Consider the following 12,571-nt stretch of genomic DNA (forward strand, 5'->3'; position numbering starts at 1 on the left):
TTGGAGGAGGGTGTCGGAGAAACTGGCAGGCATCTAAGAAGAGAGCAGCACCTCATGAGTGCATATGGAGGGGCTGGGGTCCAAGGAGATCCCGGAAGCTGTCGAAGGGAGGGGCGCAGGGCAGTGTAAACATGGACATCACATTCCTTCACCTGGCATATCCAGTGCAGAGTCACTTGTCAGGAAGACAGAGCGGGAGCGAATCCCATCAGAGGCCTCCTCTCTCATTCCATCCCCAGCCCCACCCACATTCACCGTCCATTGAGTCCCCCTCCAAAGAAAACCTTAGAAATAGGAAAACCTCAATCCTGCTCCAGGCCACCAAATAGCAGGACCAGGTCCCAGCCATCCTACCAGACAGCATTTCCAGCTCCCGAAGCTGTCCCCACAAACCCATCTTCTCCCCTCCACAAGGGCAGGAGGCTGCTACGACCATGTCCCCATTTTCCAGGTGGGGACATGGTGGCCAGAGGTGAAGTGTGCCCAGGGTCACACAGCTGGCCAGACAGGGCTGGGGCCAAGCCAACCCCGCCTTCCTCCATGGGCAGCCGCTCCCCAGAGGAGCCCAAACGCTGACAGCCCTGGGGCAAATTCCAGGGGACCCTCAGGGCACGCCGTGCCAGGTCCTCCTGTGCTCCCGCCTGAGGCCCAGCGGCCCGCACAGCCCCCTTTAAGGAGTGCTCGGCCTTCCAGAAGAGCTCCGGTCTTAATTTTAGCTTGGAGGCCTGCCACGGGAGGCTTTAGCGAGAGGCAGGCTGAAGTTATGTGGGACAGCTGTCAGCCGGCATGCTGGGTGGGGCCTATTTAGCCAGCAGGGACACAAGTCTGGGGACACTGAACTGGTCACTCTGCCCTGGGTGATTTCAGCCCCGCCCGGCCACACGGCTCGGATCTCCTCCTGCGGTCCCCCGGTGCCACGATGATGGCCGAAGAGCACACAGACCTAGAGGCCCAGATCGTCAAGGATATTCACTGCAAGGAGATCGACCTGGTGAACCGAGACCCCAAGAACATCAACGAGGACATAGTCAAGGTAGGCTCTGCAGGCCTTCCTCACCGTGGCCCCGCGGGTGTCAGGTTTGCGAGTTTGGGTGCTCGGCGGGGTAGGGTTTTCTCAGTAGACACAGCTTCCCTGACAAGAGACCTGTGGCTCTGTCTTCTCCAAATCCCCCGCAAAAAGAGGGGCGTGGAAATTCCCATAGGACCTTTAGCATAATCAAGAGCAAAAAATTAACCTCTTCTGCACGACCCAGGTGCTGATCGGGCAGGAGAGGCCACTCACAGAGCAAATACCTCTTACTACACAGAGGCTCTCGCCATTCACGCCTGGACCTCCTCCTGGGAGGAGTAAGGAATTGTGGCCAAGCTGGGCTCTTTCCTATGCCAGGGTCATTTCTGCGGTCTCCACAGTGGGTGCAGGGTTAATCCCCACAGGGCAACTTCCAGCAGGACCAGTGGCCCTTTGAGGCATGCTTTCTCCCCCAGAGCTCTACCGGGCATCTGTCCCCCAGTGCTGGGGGCCAGACGCAGCCCTACCCCCAAGCCCCACCTCATCGCAGGTTTGGCAGCCAGGCCAGGTCGGAGCAGAGGCCTCTCGGAGGGCACCCGAGTTCCTGAAAGGAAGTGTTCAGAGTTGTGCTCAGAGTTGTGCAGCCTTCAGGGAGTCTTTGCACAGCCACTACCTGAAGTCAGGTCTCTTCCCTTGCCAGTGACACTAGCCTGACTGCCTCCAGGCCACCCCCTCAATCCCACCTCCACCCAGGACCCAGAGGGATCTTTCCAAAGCCGAATTCCTCAGAGCAGGGTCCCTAGGCCCCAGCATCAGAGTCACTGCAGGGGCTATTAAGAGGGCAGGTGCCAGGGGCCTCCTGGGTCCCAGTGATGGTGTCAGAACCTCAGGCTAGCTCTGTCCAATAATGGGATATCGTTACCCTATGGAATTTTAAATTTTCTAGCAGCCACATTTTTAAAAAGTAAAAGCGAACAGGTGAAATAATTTTTCCTGATATTTTAAGTTAATCTTATATATCTAAAATAGTATTATTTCAACAAATAATCAAAACACGTATCAATGAATTATAGTGCTGTCCTTCTTCATCTGCAAGATACAGTGTGTATCTTATGCCGATGATATATCTCAGTTTGGGCTCCAAATTTTCATCATAAAATTTACTAAAATTTACTGTTAGAAACTGATTCACTTGCCCAGATTGATTCAATTTTTTTTTTTTTTTTTGATTCAGAGTCTCACTCTGTTGCCCAGGCTGGAGTGCAGTGGCATGCTCACAGCCACCCCAGCATTGACCTGCTGGGCTCCGGCAATCCTTCTACCTCAGCCTTCTAAGTAGCCAGAACTACCGGTGCATGCTACCATGCCCAGTTAGTTTTTGATTTATTGCAGAGACAAAGTCTTGCCAAGTTGCCCAGGCTGGTCTCGAACCCACAGGCTCAGGCAATCCACTCACCTCGGCCTCCCAAAGTCCTGGGATCACAGGCTAAGCCACCGAGCTTGGTTGGTTTCAACATTCTTTAAGAAGTGTTCCAATAGTGGAATCGGGTATCAGTTTTACATTTTAGTTAAAATTGAACAAATTGTAGAATTCTTCAGGTGCATGAGACACATTTCAAGTGCTCAGAGCTTGAGGCCCCTGGATTAGATCATGTGACTAAGGATAGTCTTGCATTGCTCTCCCTTAATGTGGCTCTTCCTATGCTGGATAAAACCTCACCTCCCCATGTGGCTTTCCAAACCCAGCACAATGAGGCCCAACCTGCTTGCTTCTTCAGCCTGGTTTGCTTCTGCCTGCCAACCCGTGCACCAGAACACATCCCCATGCCTTTGCTGGGAGTGCTCACCTCTTCCCAAGTGGTAAATGCCCAGCTCAGTCTTCAAGGCCCAACTCAAATGGCACCTCCTCCAGGAAGTCTTCCCTGACTCCACAGGCAATCAGCTGCTCCGCTGGTCCCTCATCTGTGTATCCGTTCACTTGGGGCATTGCCCCAGAACAGCTCATATTATACTATAGATTTCTATAAGGCATTAGTGGTAGGGACAGAGTATATAATATTTCGGCACAGTGTGAAAGCTGCAATGGGGAAAATTAGGGAGCAAACTTCACAAACTATAAATCACTATATACATGTAAAATATTATTAGCTATGGTGTGGTCTGGCAGGAATAGTCCCAAATCTGACTTTAACAGCCCTGATTTCAAATCCAGGCTCTTTTACCTAAAAACAACAACATTGGGTAAGTTTAGGTTTTTCCTCCTGTAAAATGAGAATAATATCATTTACTTCCACCACATAAATGAATCTCAGAGCAGAGCTATGCAGTAAAAATATAATGTGAGGATTAAATAGGATACGGGGTTTGAAAATGTCTCATACTGTCCCCGGCGCTCAGCAAGGGTGTGCCAAGTGTGAGCTGGAGAGGGACCCTGAGGAGCCTGCAGTCTGAAGGGTGAGAGAACCCAGGCCAGGAGCCAGCGCTGTGTCCAGGCGACTGTCCTGGGGTGCCCTGGTGGGCTGAGGAGTGGGGGGTGGAGAAGAGAACCCCGTGAGAGATCATGGTTTCTAAAGGATACGCACAACAGGTGTCCAGAGGAAGCTCCTGGGTCCTACTGAGACAGGAGGGGGTGGGGGTGGCTCCAGCCCCAGGCCCAGATCATGATGCAGAGGGCGAGCCCAGGCAGCACAGGTGTGGCGGCTTTATGCTGCCTCCCCTGGGCTGAGAGCTGTCCTCTCCTGGCCGCCTTGAGCTCTAGAAAAATAGCACAAAAGGCTAAATAAGAGGCCCACAAATAGTTTTGCTCGGAGGGGGTTGTTATTTGGTATTTTTTGAAATTATCTGGTTTGGGAAGTTATTTGACTTTTTCTTTTATTTTTAATGAGTGAGAAATTTTAAAAGTTTGCTGCAAAAAAAGGGGTTATAAAACAGAGTCAGATGAATACCACATACAGTTTCAAGTAGACTTCAGGGCTGTGTTATAGTCTGCTGAAGAATAAATAAAAGAAAGAGGCCAGGCACAGTGGCTCATGTCTGCCATCCCAGCACTTTGGGAGGCTGAGGCAGGAGGACTACTTGAGCCCAGGAGTTCCAGACCAGCCTAGGCAACATAGCTAGACCCTATCTCTACAAAAAATAAAATGAAATAAAATTTTAAAAAGCCAGGCATAGTAGTGCACACCTGTGGTTCCAGCTACAGGGGAGACCAAGGCAGAAGGATTGCTGAATCCAGGAGGTCGAGGCTGGAGTGAGCCGTGATCACGCCACTGTAATCCAGCCTGGGTGACAGAGTGAGAACCTGACTCAAAGAAGAGAAGGAAAGGGAAGGGTAAGGGGAAAGGAAGAAAAGGACAAGAAAAGAAAACAGAGGAGGAGGAATGGGGGTGGCCTGTGTTCTGTCACCAACTGGGGAAAAGATGAGATAGAGCAACAGGAAGTGGGGGAGACAGGGAGAGATGGAAAAACAAGACAGAGGTCAAGCGGAAGGCTTAGGAGGCCCTAGCACTGCCTGGGTGGCAGCTGCCAGGGTGGCTTTGTGGTGGTAGCAGGCTCCTCATGGGCTAGGCTGAATGACATGAAGAGGATGTTGGAAGGGGACCTGGCTACAGAGACCCTAGTTCTGGCCCCAGCCACAACACTAGTTTGTTGTATGACTCTGGGAAAATCCCTTTCCCTCTTTAGGTCTGTGTCCCTGGTGCAGACAGTGACTAGGTAGAGAAAAGAGAGACCCTGTCCCCTCTGCCACCAGTCGCTGAGGTTTCACACAGAAAAGTAAAAAATGAGGAGGAACTAGAACCACCACGCCCATGGATTTGACCCCAGCAAAAGGGAGGCACGCCCTTTCGGCACTGCCCTTAAACCCTTGCAGCCAAGGCAGAGGGAGAGCCCTGTATACCCCAACAGATGCCATTGGTGGTCTCCAAGGTTCGAGGTAGGCACAGGGCAGTGTGGAAGTTTAGGGAGGTTAGAGCTGAGGAAATGGGGACAGCGCACCCCATTCCCTTTGCCACCTGCCCTCCTCACCAACACCGATCCCACAAATTGTGACCTGCTATGTGCCAAGCACTGTGCTATCCCAGAGGACATGGTGTTGGCAGGATGGGCCCGCTGTGTGCAAGTCCTACTGGGCTAGGACGATGGGAATGTCCGCCAAAGGTCCCTAGGGCTCTCTGCTGGCCAGCAGGTAACCTGAGTTCGCCGCTCCCTTCAGATCCAAGTTGGAAAGGCCCGCCCCCATGCATGCCTCAGGATCCCAGCCCCACCCCAGAATCCTCCCGAGTTGTTTCTGAGATGGCTCAGGGCTAGTTTGTGACAGTCCTCTCTCCCCCAACTCACACCTATGCACCCAGGCCCTAAAGCAGCGATGCTTGAGTCCGAGTGTCATGCAGATCCTCCTGCATGGAGTCAAATCCTCCCTCCTCAGATGCTCCCAAGTCGGCCCTTCAGACAGGTCAGGAAGCAGACAGACAGGATCCCCATCCTCCATCAGACCAGTTCCCACCCACTTCCACCCCATCTGCCGCAGGACACCTGCCTTCTTCAGAAAAACACCATTCTGCCTCTCAACTCAGGCTAATAAACACCCCGAGGGACCAGCATCCCGCCAATTCTACCAACTCTTGCCCATTTGGGGCCCATCTGGGACACCCCGTTGCACAAAGATGAAACTGACATGATACTACCTCCCTTGAAAAGAATTCAACCAAGAAAGAAGTTTAGAATAATGAAAATATACAGGAGAAGGACCTAAATGCCCCAAGTTAGTGCTGGATGAAGTGCCATGGGGTTGGGGGAGGCAAAAAATCACTTTCACCTGGGAAAATCGGGAGCCAGCTGCATGGGAAGGTGGTATTCAAGGTGCATTATAAAAATGACAAAAGTTTAAAACATGGAGTAGAGGAACAGGGAGAAAAAATAAAATAAATAAAAACATAAAAAATAAGCAAAGTTGTGGAGACTTTCACAACACTGGGAAGAATGTTGGGCAGAGTTGGCAAATGTGAGTAACAGGTACTGCCACTGCTTCTTTTGTGTGTTTATGGCAGACATGACTAATGGATCCTAGCACTGTTCCAGTTGCGACCCAGCTGCTAGTCAGTGGGCACAACAGATTCTGCTACCCTATGTGCAGAATAATGAACTGTCGAATGGGATTAGGACAGAGATCTGAAAGGGAATTTGTGGGATAGAAGACAGGGAGGGAAAGTTGAGGCTGGGTCATGGAGGGGCATCCACCCCACTAGTCATTCCACACTGACAGTTCTTTCCTTTTGGACATGACATGTCCTCTGACAGTGACCTCTAAGAAGACAATTCACAGTGAGATGTTATGATTTAGTGTTATGGGGACTCCTGGTATCAGCTGGCCTAGAGCTTTACAAACTGTGATCCACTTTCTTGGAGAGCTTGCCAAAATGCAGATTCCCGAGCCCTACCACCAGAAATTCTTATTCAGCTGAGCTAGTGAATGTTTTGCACTGTCATGTTTGAGCATGAAAGCCCCACACTCAAACTTGTCAATTTGTCAGCAAACAAGTCCCCCTCATCCTATAGAACACAAACCTGGAGTCCAGATCACCTGCTTTCCCTAAAGACACACTGTTATCAGTTGTTGATTTCTGTGTCACATATCATCTCAAACCTTGGCAGCTTAAAGCAAAAACCATGTGTTGGATCTGTCACAGTACTGTGGGTTGGCGGGGCTCAGTTGGACAGCTCTGCTGATCTCACTGGAACTTCATGAAGCTGCAGTCAGACAATGGCTGAGGCTGCAGTCACCTGAGGGCTCCACTGAGCTGGACCATCCAAGGTGGTTCACTTCTGTGCTTGGGGTATTGACGAGATTGCTGGAAGGCAAGGTGAGGCTGGGACACTGGGATGGCTGGGCCTCTATCTCCATGTAGTTTCAGTCCTCCCCATTCACATGCCTCTCCACCAGTCTCTGGTGCCAAGTATGCAGTGAACTTCTAGCTCCACTGGCCTCTAGAGCAGGGTTCAGTGGTGGACTTCTAGCCTTGCCAGTCTCTAGAGCACGGTTTTGTGGCAGACTTCTAGCACCATCAGTCTCTAGAACAGGGTTCTGTGGTAGACTTCTAGCACCACTGGTCTTCAGAGCAAGGCTCAGCAGTGGGCTTCTAGCTCCACTGGTCTCTAGAGCAGGGTATAAAAGTGAATCTCTAATGCGGAGGCTTAGGGATCCCATAAGCAGAAGCCACTAAGCCTTCCTAATGGATATGGAACTGATGCAGCATCCTCTGTGCCACATTCTGGTGGTTAAAGTGAGTCACAGGGCAAGCTCAGACCCAAGATGAGGTGAGACTACTCAAAGACATAAACACTGGGAGGCATGATTGATTGAGTGTCATCTTTGAAGACTAGCAAACCACCCACTGAAAGATGGTGCACACCAAGCCTATTAACAGAACTTCCCCCAGGGTATTTCTACTGCTCCTGATTCCAGCCTGCACCAATTTTCCTGAAGGCTAAGAGGACAGGAAGGAGATGGGAAAGGACAGACAGGAGGGAAAGGACCAGGCCTCACTGAGATGCTGAGGGATTTCTCCTAGCAGGTTCCCTTCTCTTTCCTGGCAGCCCTCTGCCATCTCAGTCTCTTCTCAGCTCCTATACATGAACCCAAGTCTCTTTATGCCTCAGCCTGGGAACCCTAGATGTCCCCTCTAGGATGCTCTCAAACCCAAGCTCCAGATGATGCCTGGCCACCTCTCCTCCTCAGAACTGGCCTGTGCCATGTTCTCTACCTCAGTGCCTGCTAGACTACCTGCCCCTGTGATAACCCTGGAAAAGGAGGTTGCAAAGGGATGTAGACACACCCTTTGATGCCAGGTTGATCTGTGAATCACTCTGCCAGTCTCTTACATGCCGTGTAAGATAAGAGATGATCGATGCATGGCCAGAGCAGTGAAACAGGTCACTGCTGACACCCACAAGGTCAAACACATCATGAGTGTCACTAGGGTCATCTCCAATGGTACAGAATTCTATTATTATTATTACCAATTACAAGAGAAGAAGCAAAGTCTTGCCGTTCTTAAGCTGTTTTTGCAGCTACACCTCATTTTAGTTTCCTGTTTTATAGGCCAGTGCTTCTCAAACTATCTGGGTGAAGGGCCAGTTTTATTATTATTATTCCAATCTGCTGTACGCCAATACTTTTGTAACATGCAATAAAAATTAATAGCTAGAGAAGTAAAATGCAAAACAGGCTTACAAATATAAGCACCAATTTTTATTATTAGATTCAATAGATATAAAAGTACTCCACTAAATTTCTACGAATATTTCTAAACACTCCCAACTTCTACAATTACCTTGTTGGGCGGGGGGGGCAGGGGCACTGACTGTGGACTGCCCTTTAAGCAGCAAGGTCATAGGCGAGGAAACTGGGTTCCTAGAAAAGCTAAGCCACTCCCTTGGGTCTTCTGACTCCAAAGATAACTCCATGTTATTAGGGATCTAGAAAGGTTCAAACCTTTCTGTGCAGATTTGAAAACAACAACCACCAGAGGTCTAGAGAGGGAAAGTACCATGTCGCAAATCACACAGTAACTCAGCAGCCAAGTAGAGACTGGAACCATATGCCTACACCCCTGCTATGGTTATTCCCCCACCCACAGATATCCTATCTGAATTGTCCAGGGTGCTGGATGCCCGAGGCCTGAGTCATGAAGGACTCTGGGGGAGGTATTTTTGACAGGGTGGCTGCTGGCCTCCCCCGCATCCTCGGGCAGCGAGCGCCTGGCCCTGCTGTCCTGCACCTTCCCCGCCCTCTCAGAATCCGCCGGGCTGTGCTGACTGATTCCGATTAATCAACTGGCTCTCTTGCTGTTCCAAAAATAAATATGTCAGAGAAGTGGACACCCACAGAATGAGCACTATCGTCCTCCACTCCTCATCCTCCAGTCCCTGTCTTCAACTGCACCCAGAGCCCGCGGCTCAGCCGGTAGCTTCAGCCCCTCCTCGCCACCCCCCTCCACCCCCCGCTCACCACCCTCCAATAAAAACCAATTCCCCTCCTCTTCTGGAAATGAATTAAGGAATGAAGTCACTGTGTGCTCCTGCTACACTGGCACAGCTGCCTAGGGCTGCCTGATCCGGGCCTTATAAATATCTCCCCAAACCAGCACACTGCGGCCAAAAGCTCTCTCGATGCTCAAATCTGAGCTAGGGGAACAGCTGCTCCTCCCGGCCCAGCCCTCTGGCCGCATGTTTTCTGATTCACAGAAAACAAAGCAGTTGCGCCAGGCACAGCACCCAAAGACAGCCTGGGAATAATTCAAATACCAGCACCGATGGCTTCTGCAAAAAAAGGATAATTCAAAGCCACAACGGGGAGGTCATTGGAAGTGGCATTACTACAGTAAGCAGAAAAATGAGGGAAAAGAGGACCCCATCCATCTTCTCAGCTTAGACTGAGACCCACATGCACATTGATAACTAGAGAGGCTGGAGAATGATCTGGGTATCAACAGGATTTCTCAATATACGTCTTCACAGGAACTTCAGAACAGTTGGACAGATAATTACCATTAGTGCTAAGCACTGCCCAAGAGGTGGTAAGCCTAGCACGAAGTGGGTGCTCAATGAATATCTATTTGGTGAGTGGAAGGATGGATGGATGAATGGATGGATGGGAGGGTAGATGGAGAGATTGATGGATGAATGCATGGAAGAAAAATGATCTCTATTCCTCACAACAAGGTTATAAGAAATAGGAACCCCATGTTTCAGATGAGTAAATGAAGCTCAAAGAGGTCAGCAACTGCATGGCAAGCAACCTCAGCTTTGGAACGCCAGCTTCCCGCCAAGGAAAGAACTCTGTAAAAACCACCAACAGCAGCTAGCAGTTATTAGGCAGATACTCTGTGCCAGACAGTGTTCTGAGTATTTGCATGTCTTGATGTGTTTAATCCTCCAACAACCTTGCTAGAAGATGAGGCATAGAAAAGCTAAGTAACTTGCTTGCGGTCAGACTGCAATAGGAAGCCCAGCTGGACTCAAACCCCAGCACTATGGCTGCAGAGTCAGGGTTCTCTTCCTGCCTCTGAGAGGGCAGGCACAAATAATAAGCCTGTGGGATGGCAGAATCTGCTGGGGCAAATGGACACAGCAAGCAGGGCTGCCAGGGAAATTGCTGGCTTTCAGAGCTGGCTGGGTGGCCCAGGAGAAGGAGCCCTGACCCTGCCCTGAGGCAAGTCTCTCTGACCTCTGACCGACAAGGGCCAGACCTCAAAGGAGACAGCCAAGGCACAGCCAGCATCTACCACAGGGTCTGAGCCTGGCTGGGGCAAGCAGGAAGAGAGCTGGGTCACCTGAATTCAGCCTGGGCTCTGTGAGAGCCCAGGCCAGAGCCTTCCTTCCAGAGCCTCTCATCCCTTCTCTTGGCCTGTCTGCCACCTACAAGGTGAGGAGGTGGACCTGGGTGATGTGATCTGTGAGTAGGAACCATCACAAGAAAGGCAGAAGGCCCACCAGACGCTGAGCATGAGGCAGGGAAAGACAGAGGTTGCCTGCGGACACAAAGACAGAGAAGAAAACCTCTGCCCAGAAGCTTCCTTCTACTGGCAAAGTTCCTGAGGCCACAGAGTGTCCCTATAAGCCAGGCTAGGAGGCAGCAGGTACAAGGTGGGGCATCAACCACGATGAGGTGAGCAGGCTGCAGAGGTCAGAACACCTCAGTGGACAGGATACAGGCCCGGGGTCTTGACTGAAACCTCTGTAAGCAAGGTGGGTGAACATGACTTTTTCATTTCTGCTACGAACCTCACAGTCCCCCAAATTCTCAGCCAGCCACTGCCTCTTGGAAGCCCTCCAGGAAGAAGTGACATCCTTCCTGAGAAGATAAGGCCCATATTCTTCCTCTCCTCCCATCCATGTAGCCATATAAGAGGTTAAGTCATCTCTAGCAGAGAAAGCTGAGATCATGCACAGAGGGCTCCAAGAAGCCCTGTTCACCCTCAAGTCAGCTTTTCCATATCATCTGCAGCCCAGAGTCTCACCTGGTAAAGTGTGCCCCCTGTTAATACACCACCCCGAGGGGGCCTTCACCTTGCCTGTCCCCAGCCTCAGAGTACAAGGGGTCCAGGAACCTGAAGCATGGTGCAAGAGCTCAGAATCCAAACTCGCATGAGAAAAAAAAAAGGACCCCGTGCCATTTTAGAACAGTCTCCAAAACAAGGGAGGCCCCAACATTGAGCAACATGGTTGTAGTCACTTCCTTCCCCAAAAAGCATTATGTTGGAAATTACCAAAGTGATAATATCTGTAGTATTAAAGAAATACAAATCAGAGACTCTTTTGTTTTCCTATTCTCTTCATTCTCTGTGATGCAACTATGTGTAATGAAAAGTAATGTTTTTTTTGAATCGAGGTCTCACTCTGTCTCCCAGGCTGGAGCGCAGTGGCACAATCCTGGCTTGCTGCAGCCTCAACCTCCTGCACTCAGGTGATCCTTTTCCCCTCAGCCTCTCGGTGTGTACCATCACTCCTGGCTTTTTGTTGTTGTTGTTAGAGACCATCACTCCTGGCTTTTTTTTTTTTTTTTTAGAGAGGAGGTCTTGCTATGTTGCCCAGGTTGGTTTCTAACTCCTGGGTTCAAGTAATCTTCCTGCCTCAGCTACCTGGGATTACAGGCATGAGTTACCATGCCCAGCCTCGAGAAGTAACTTTAATAATAACTGTGCACATAGAGGAAAGGATTCCCTCCCCACAGCCAAGGGGAAAAGAGCCAGAAGATTGAGGTTTGTGCTCTGGTCCCGCTGGCCCCATACAGGCCTTCCTGTTGGTCCAGTTAGTATATGCTTTCATTCAACCTCCTTTTATTTAAATGGTCCAGCAGTCCTGCTAGAAAGGAAACATATCAGAAGGATTTACAGCATCTCTGCTGACTATAGCAAATAGCTCTGCAACCCCTCACCGCCCCCCAGCCTGGCAGGCCCTGCTGGTAATGACCATGGGCAAGCATTAAGCCCCTACACTCACTCGCTGCTATCCAGCTACCCAGTGGATTTCACAGCTTTTCAGCCTCCTATCCTCACTATACCACTGGAAGATGGTCACGGCCTCAGTTTTATAGACAAGACAGCATGATCCAGTGACGCTAAGTGACATCACCTAGGAGTAGGCAGCTATGACAGGATTTAATGCATGGCAGGGACTCAGGAAAGGCTAGGCAAGGGACGTGAGGAACCTGCGCTCATTCGCCATCCTATCCACAGACACCCAATACATCTTTGCAGGCTGAATAAGACATCCAACATCCTGAGGACCATAAAACAATAGAATGTGAGAGCCAGGGCTCTAACACTGCCTCTAACTTACTTGCTGTCGGCTTTAAGTAAGTCACTCAACTTCTCAGGCCCGTTTACCCGTCCATAAAATAGGGGCTTGGACAAGTTCTTTGCTGTGCTGGTCAGCACAACCCAGGGACCAGCAGAACTGGGGAAGCTCATTAGAAATGCTGAGCCTCAGGCCCCGCCCCAGACCTACAGAGTTGGAATGGGGCTAGGGCCGTAACACGCCCTCTAGGGAGGATTCTCAAACACA

At 50.4% G+C, this 12,571-nt stretch overlaps 1 protein-coding gene across 1 annotated transcript in view; it reads left to right on the forward strand.

Moving 5' to 3' along the window:
* The first annotated feature begins 852 nt into the window (after positions 1–852).
* CAV3 (caveolin 3) overlaps positions 853–12,571 on the forward strand; it is a 12,279-nt gene continuing 560 nt past the window's right edge. Inside the window, exon 1 of the mRNA XM_008054099.1 lies at positions 853–1,033. Within this exon, the coding sequence (XP_008052290.1) occupies positions 920–1,033 (114 nt within the window). The 5' untranslated portion in view covers positions 853–919. The remainder of the gene's footprint in view (positions 1,034–12,571) is intronic.

This window comes from Carlito syrichta, unplaced genomic scaffold (genome assembly GCF_000164805.1).
Source record: "Carlito syrichta isolate Samal-C Ts95f unplaced genomic scaffold, Tarsius_syrichta-2.0.1 Scaffold289041, whole genome shotgun sequence".
NCBI lineage: Eukaryota > Metazoa > Chordata > Mammalia > Primates > Tarsiidae > Carlito > Carlito syrichta.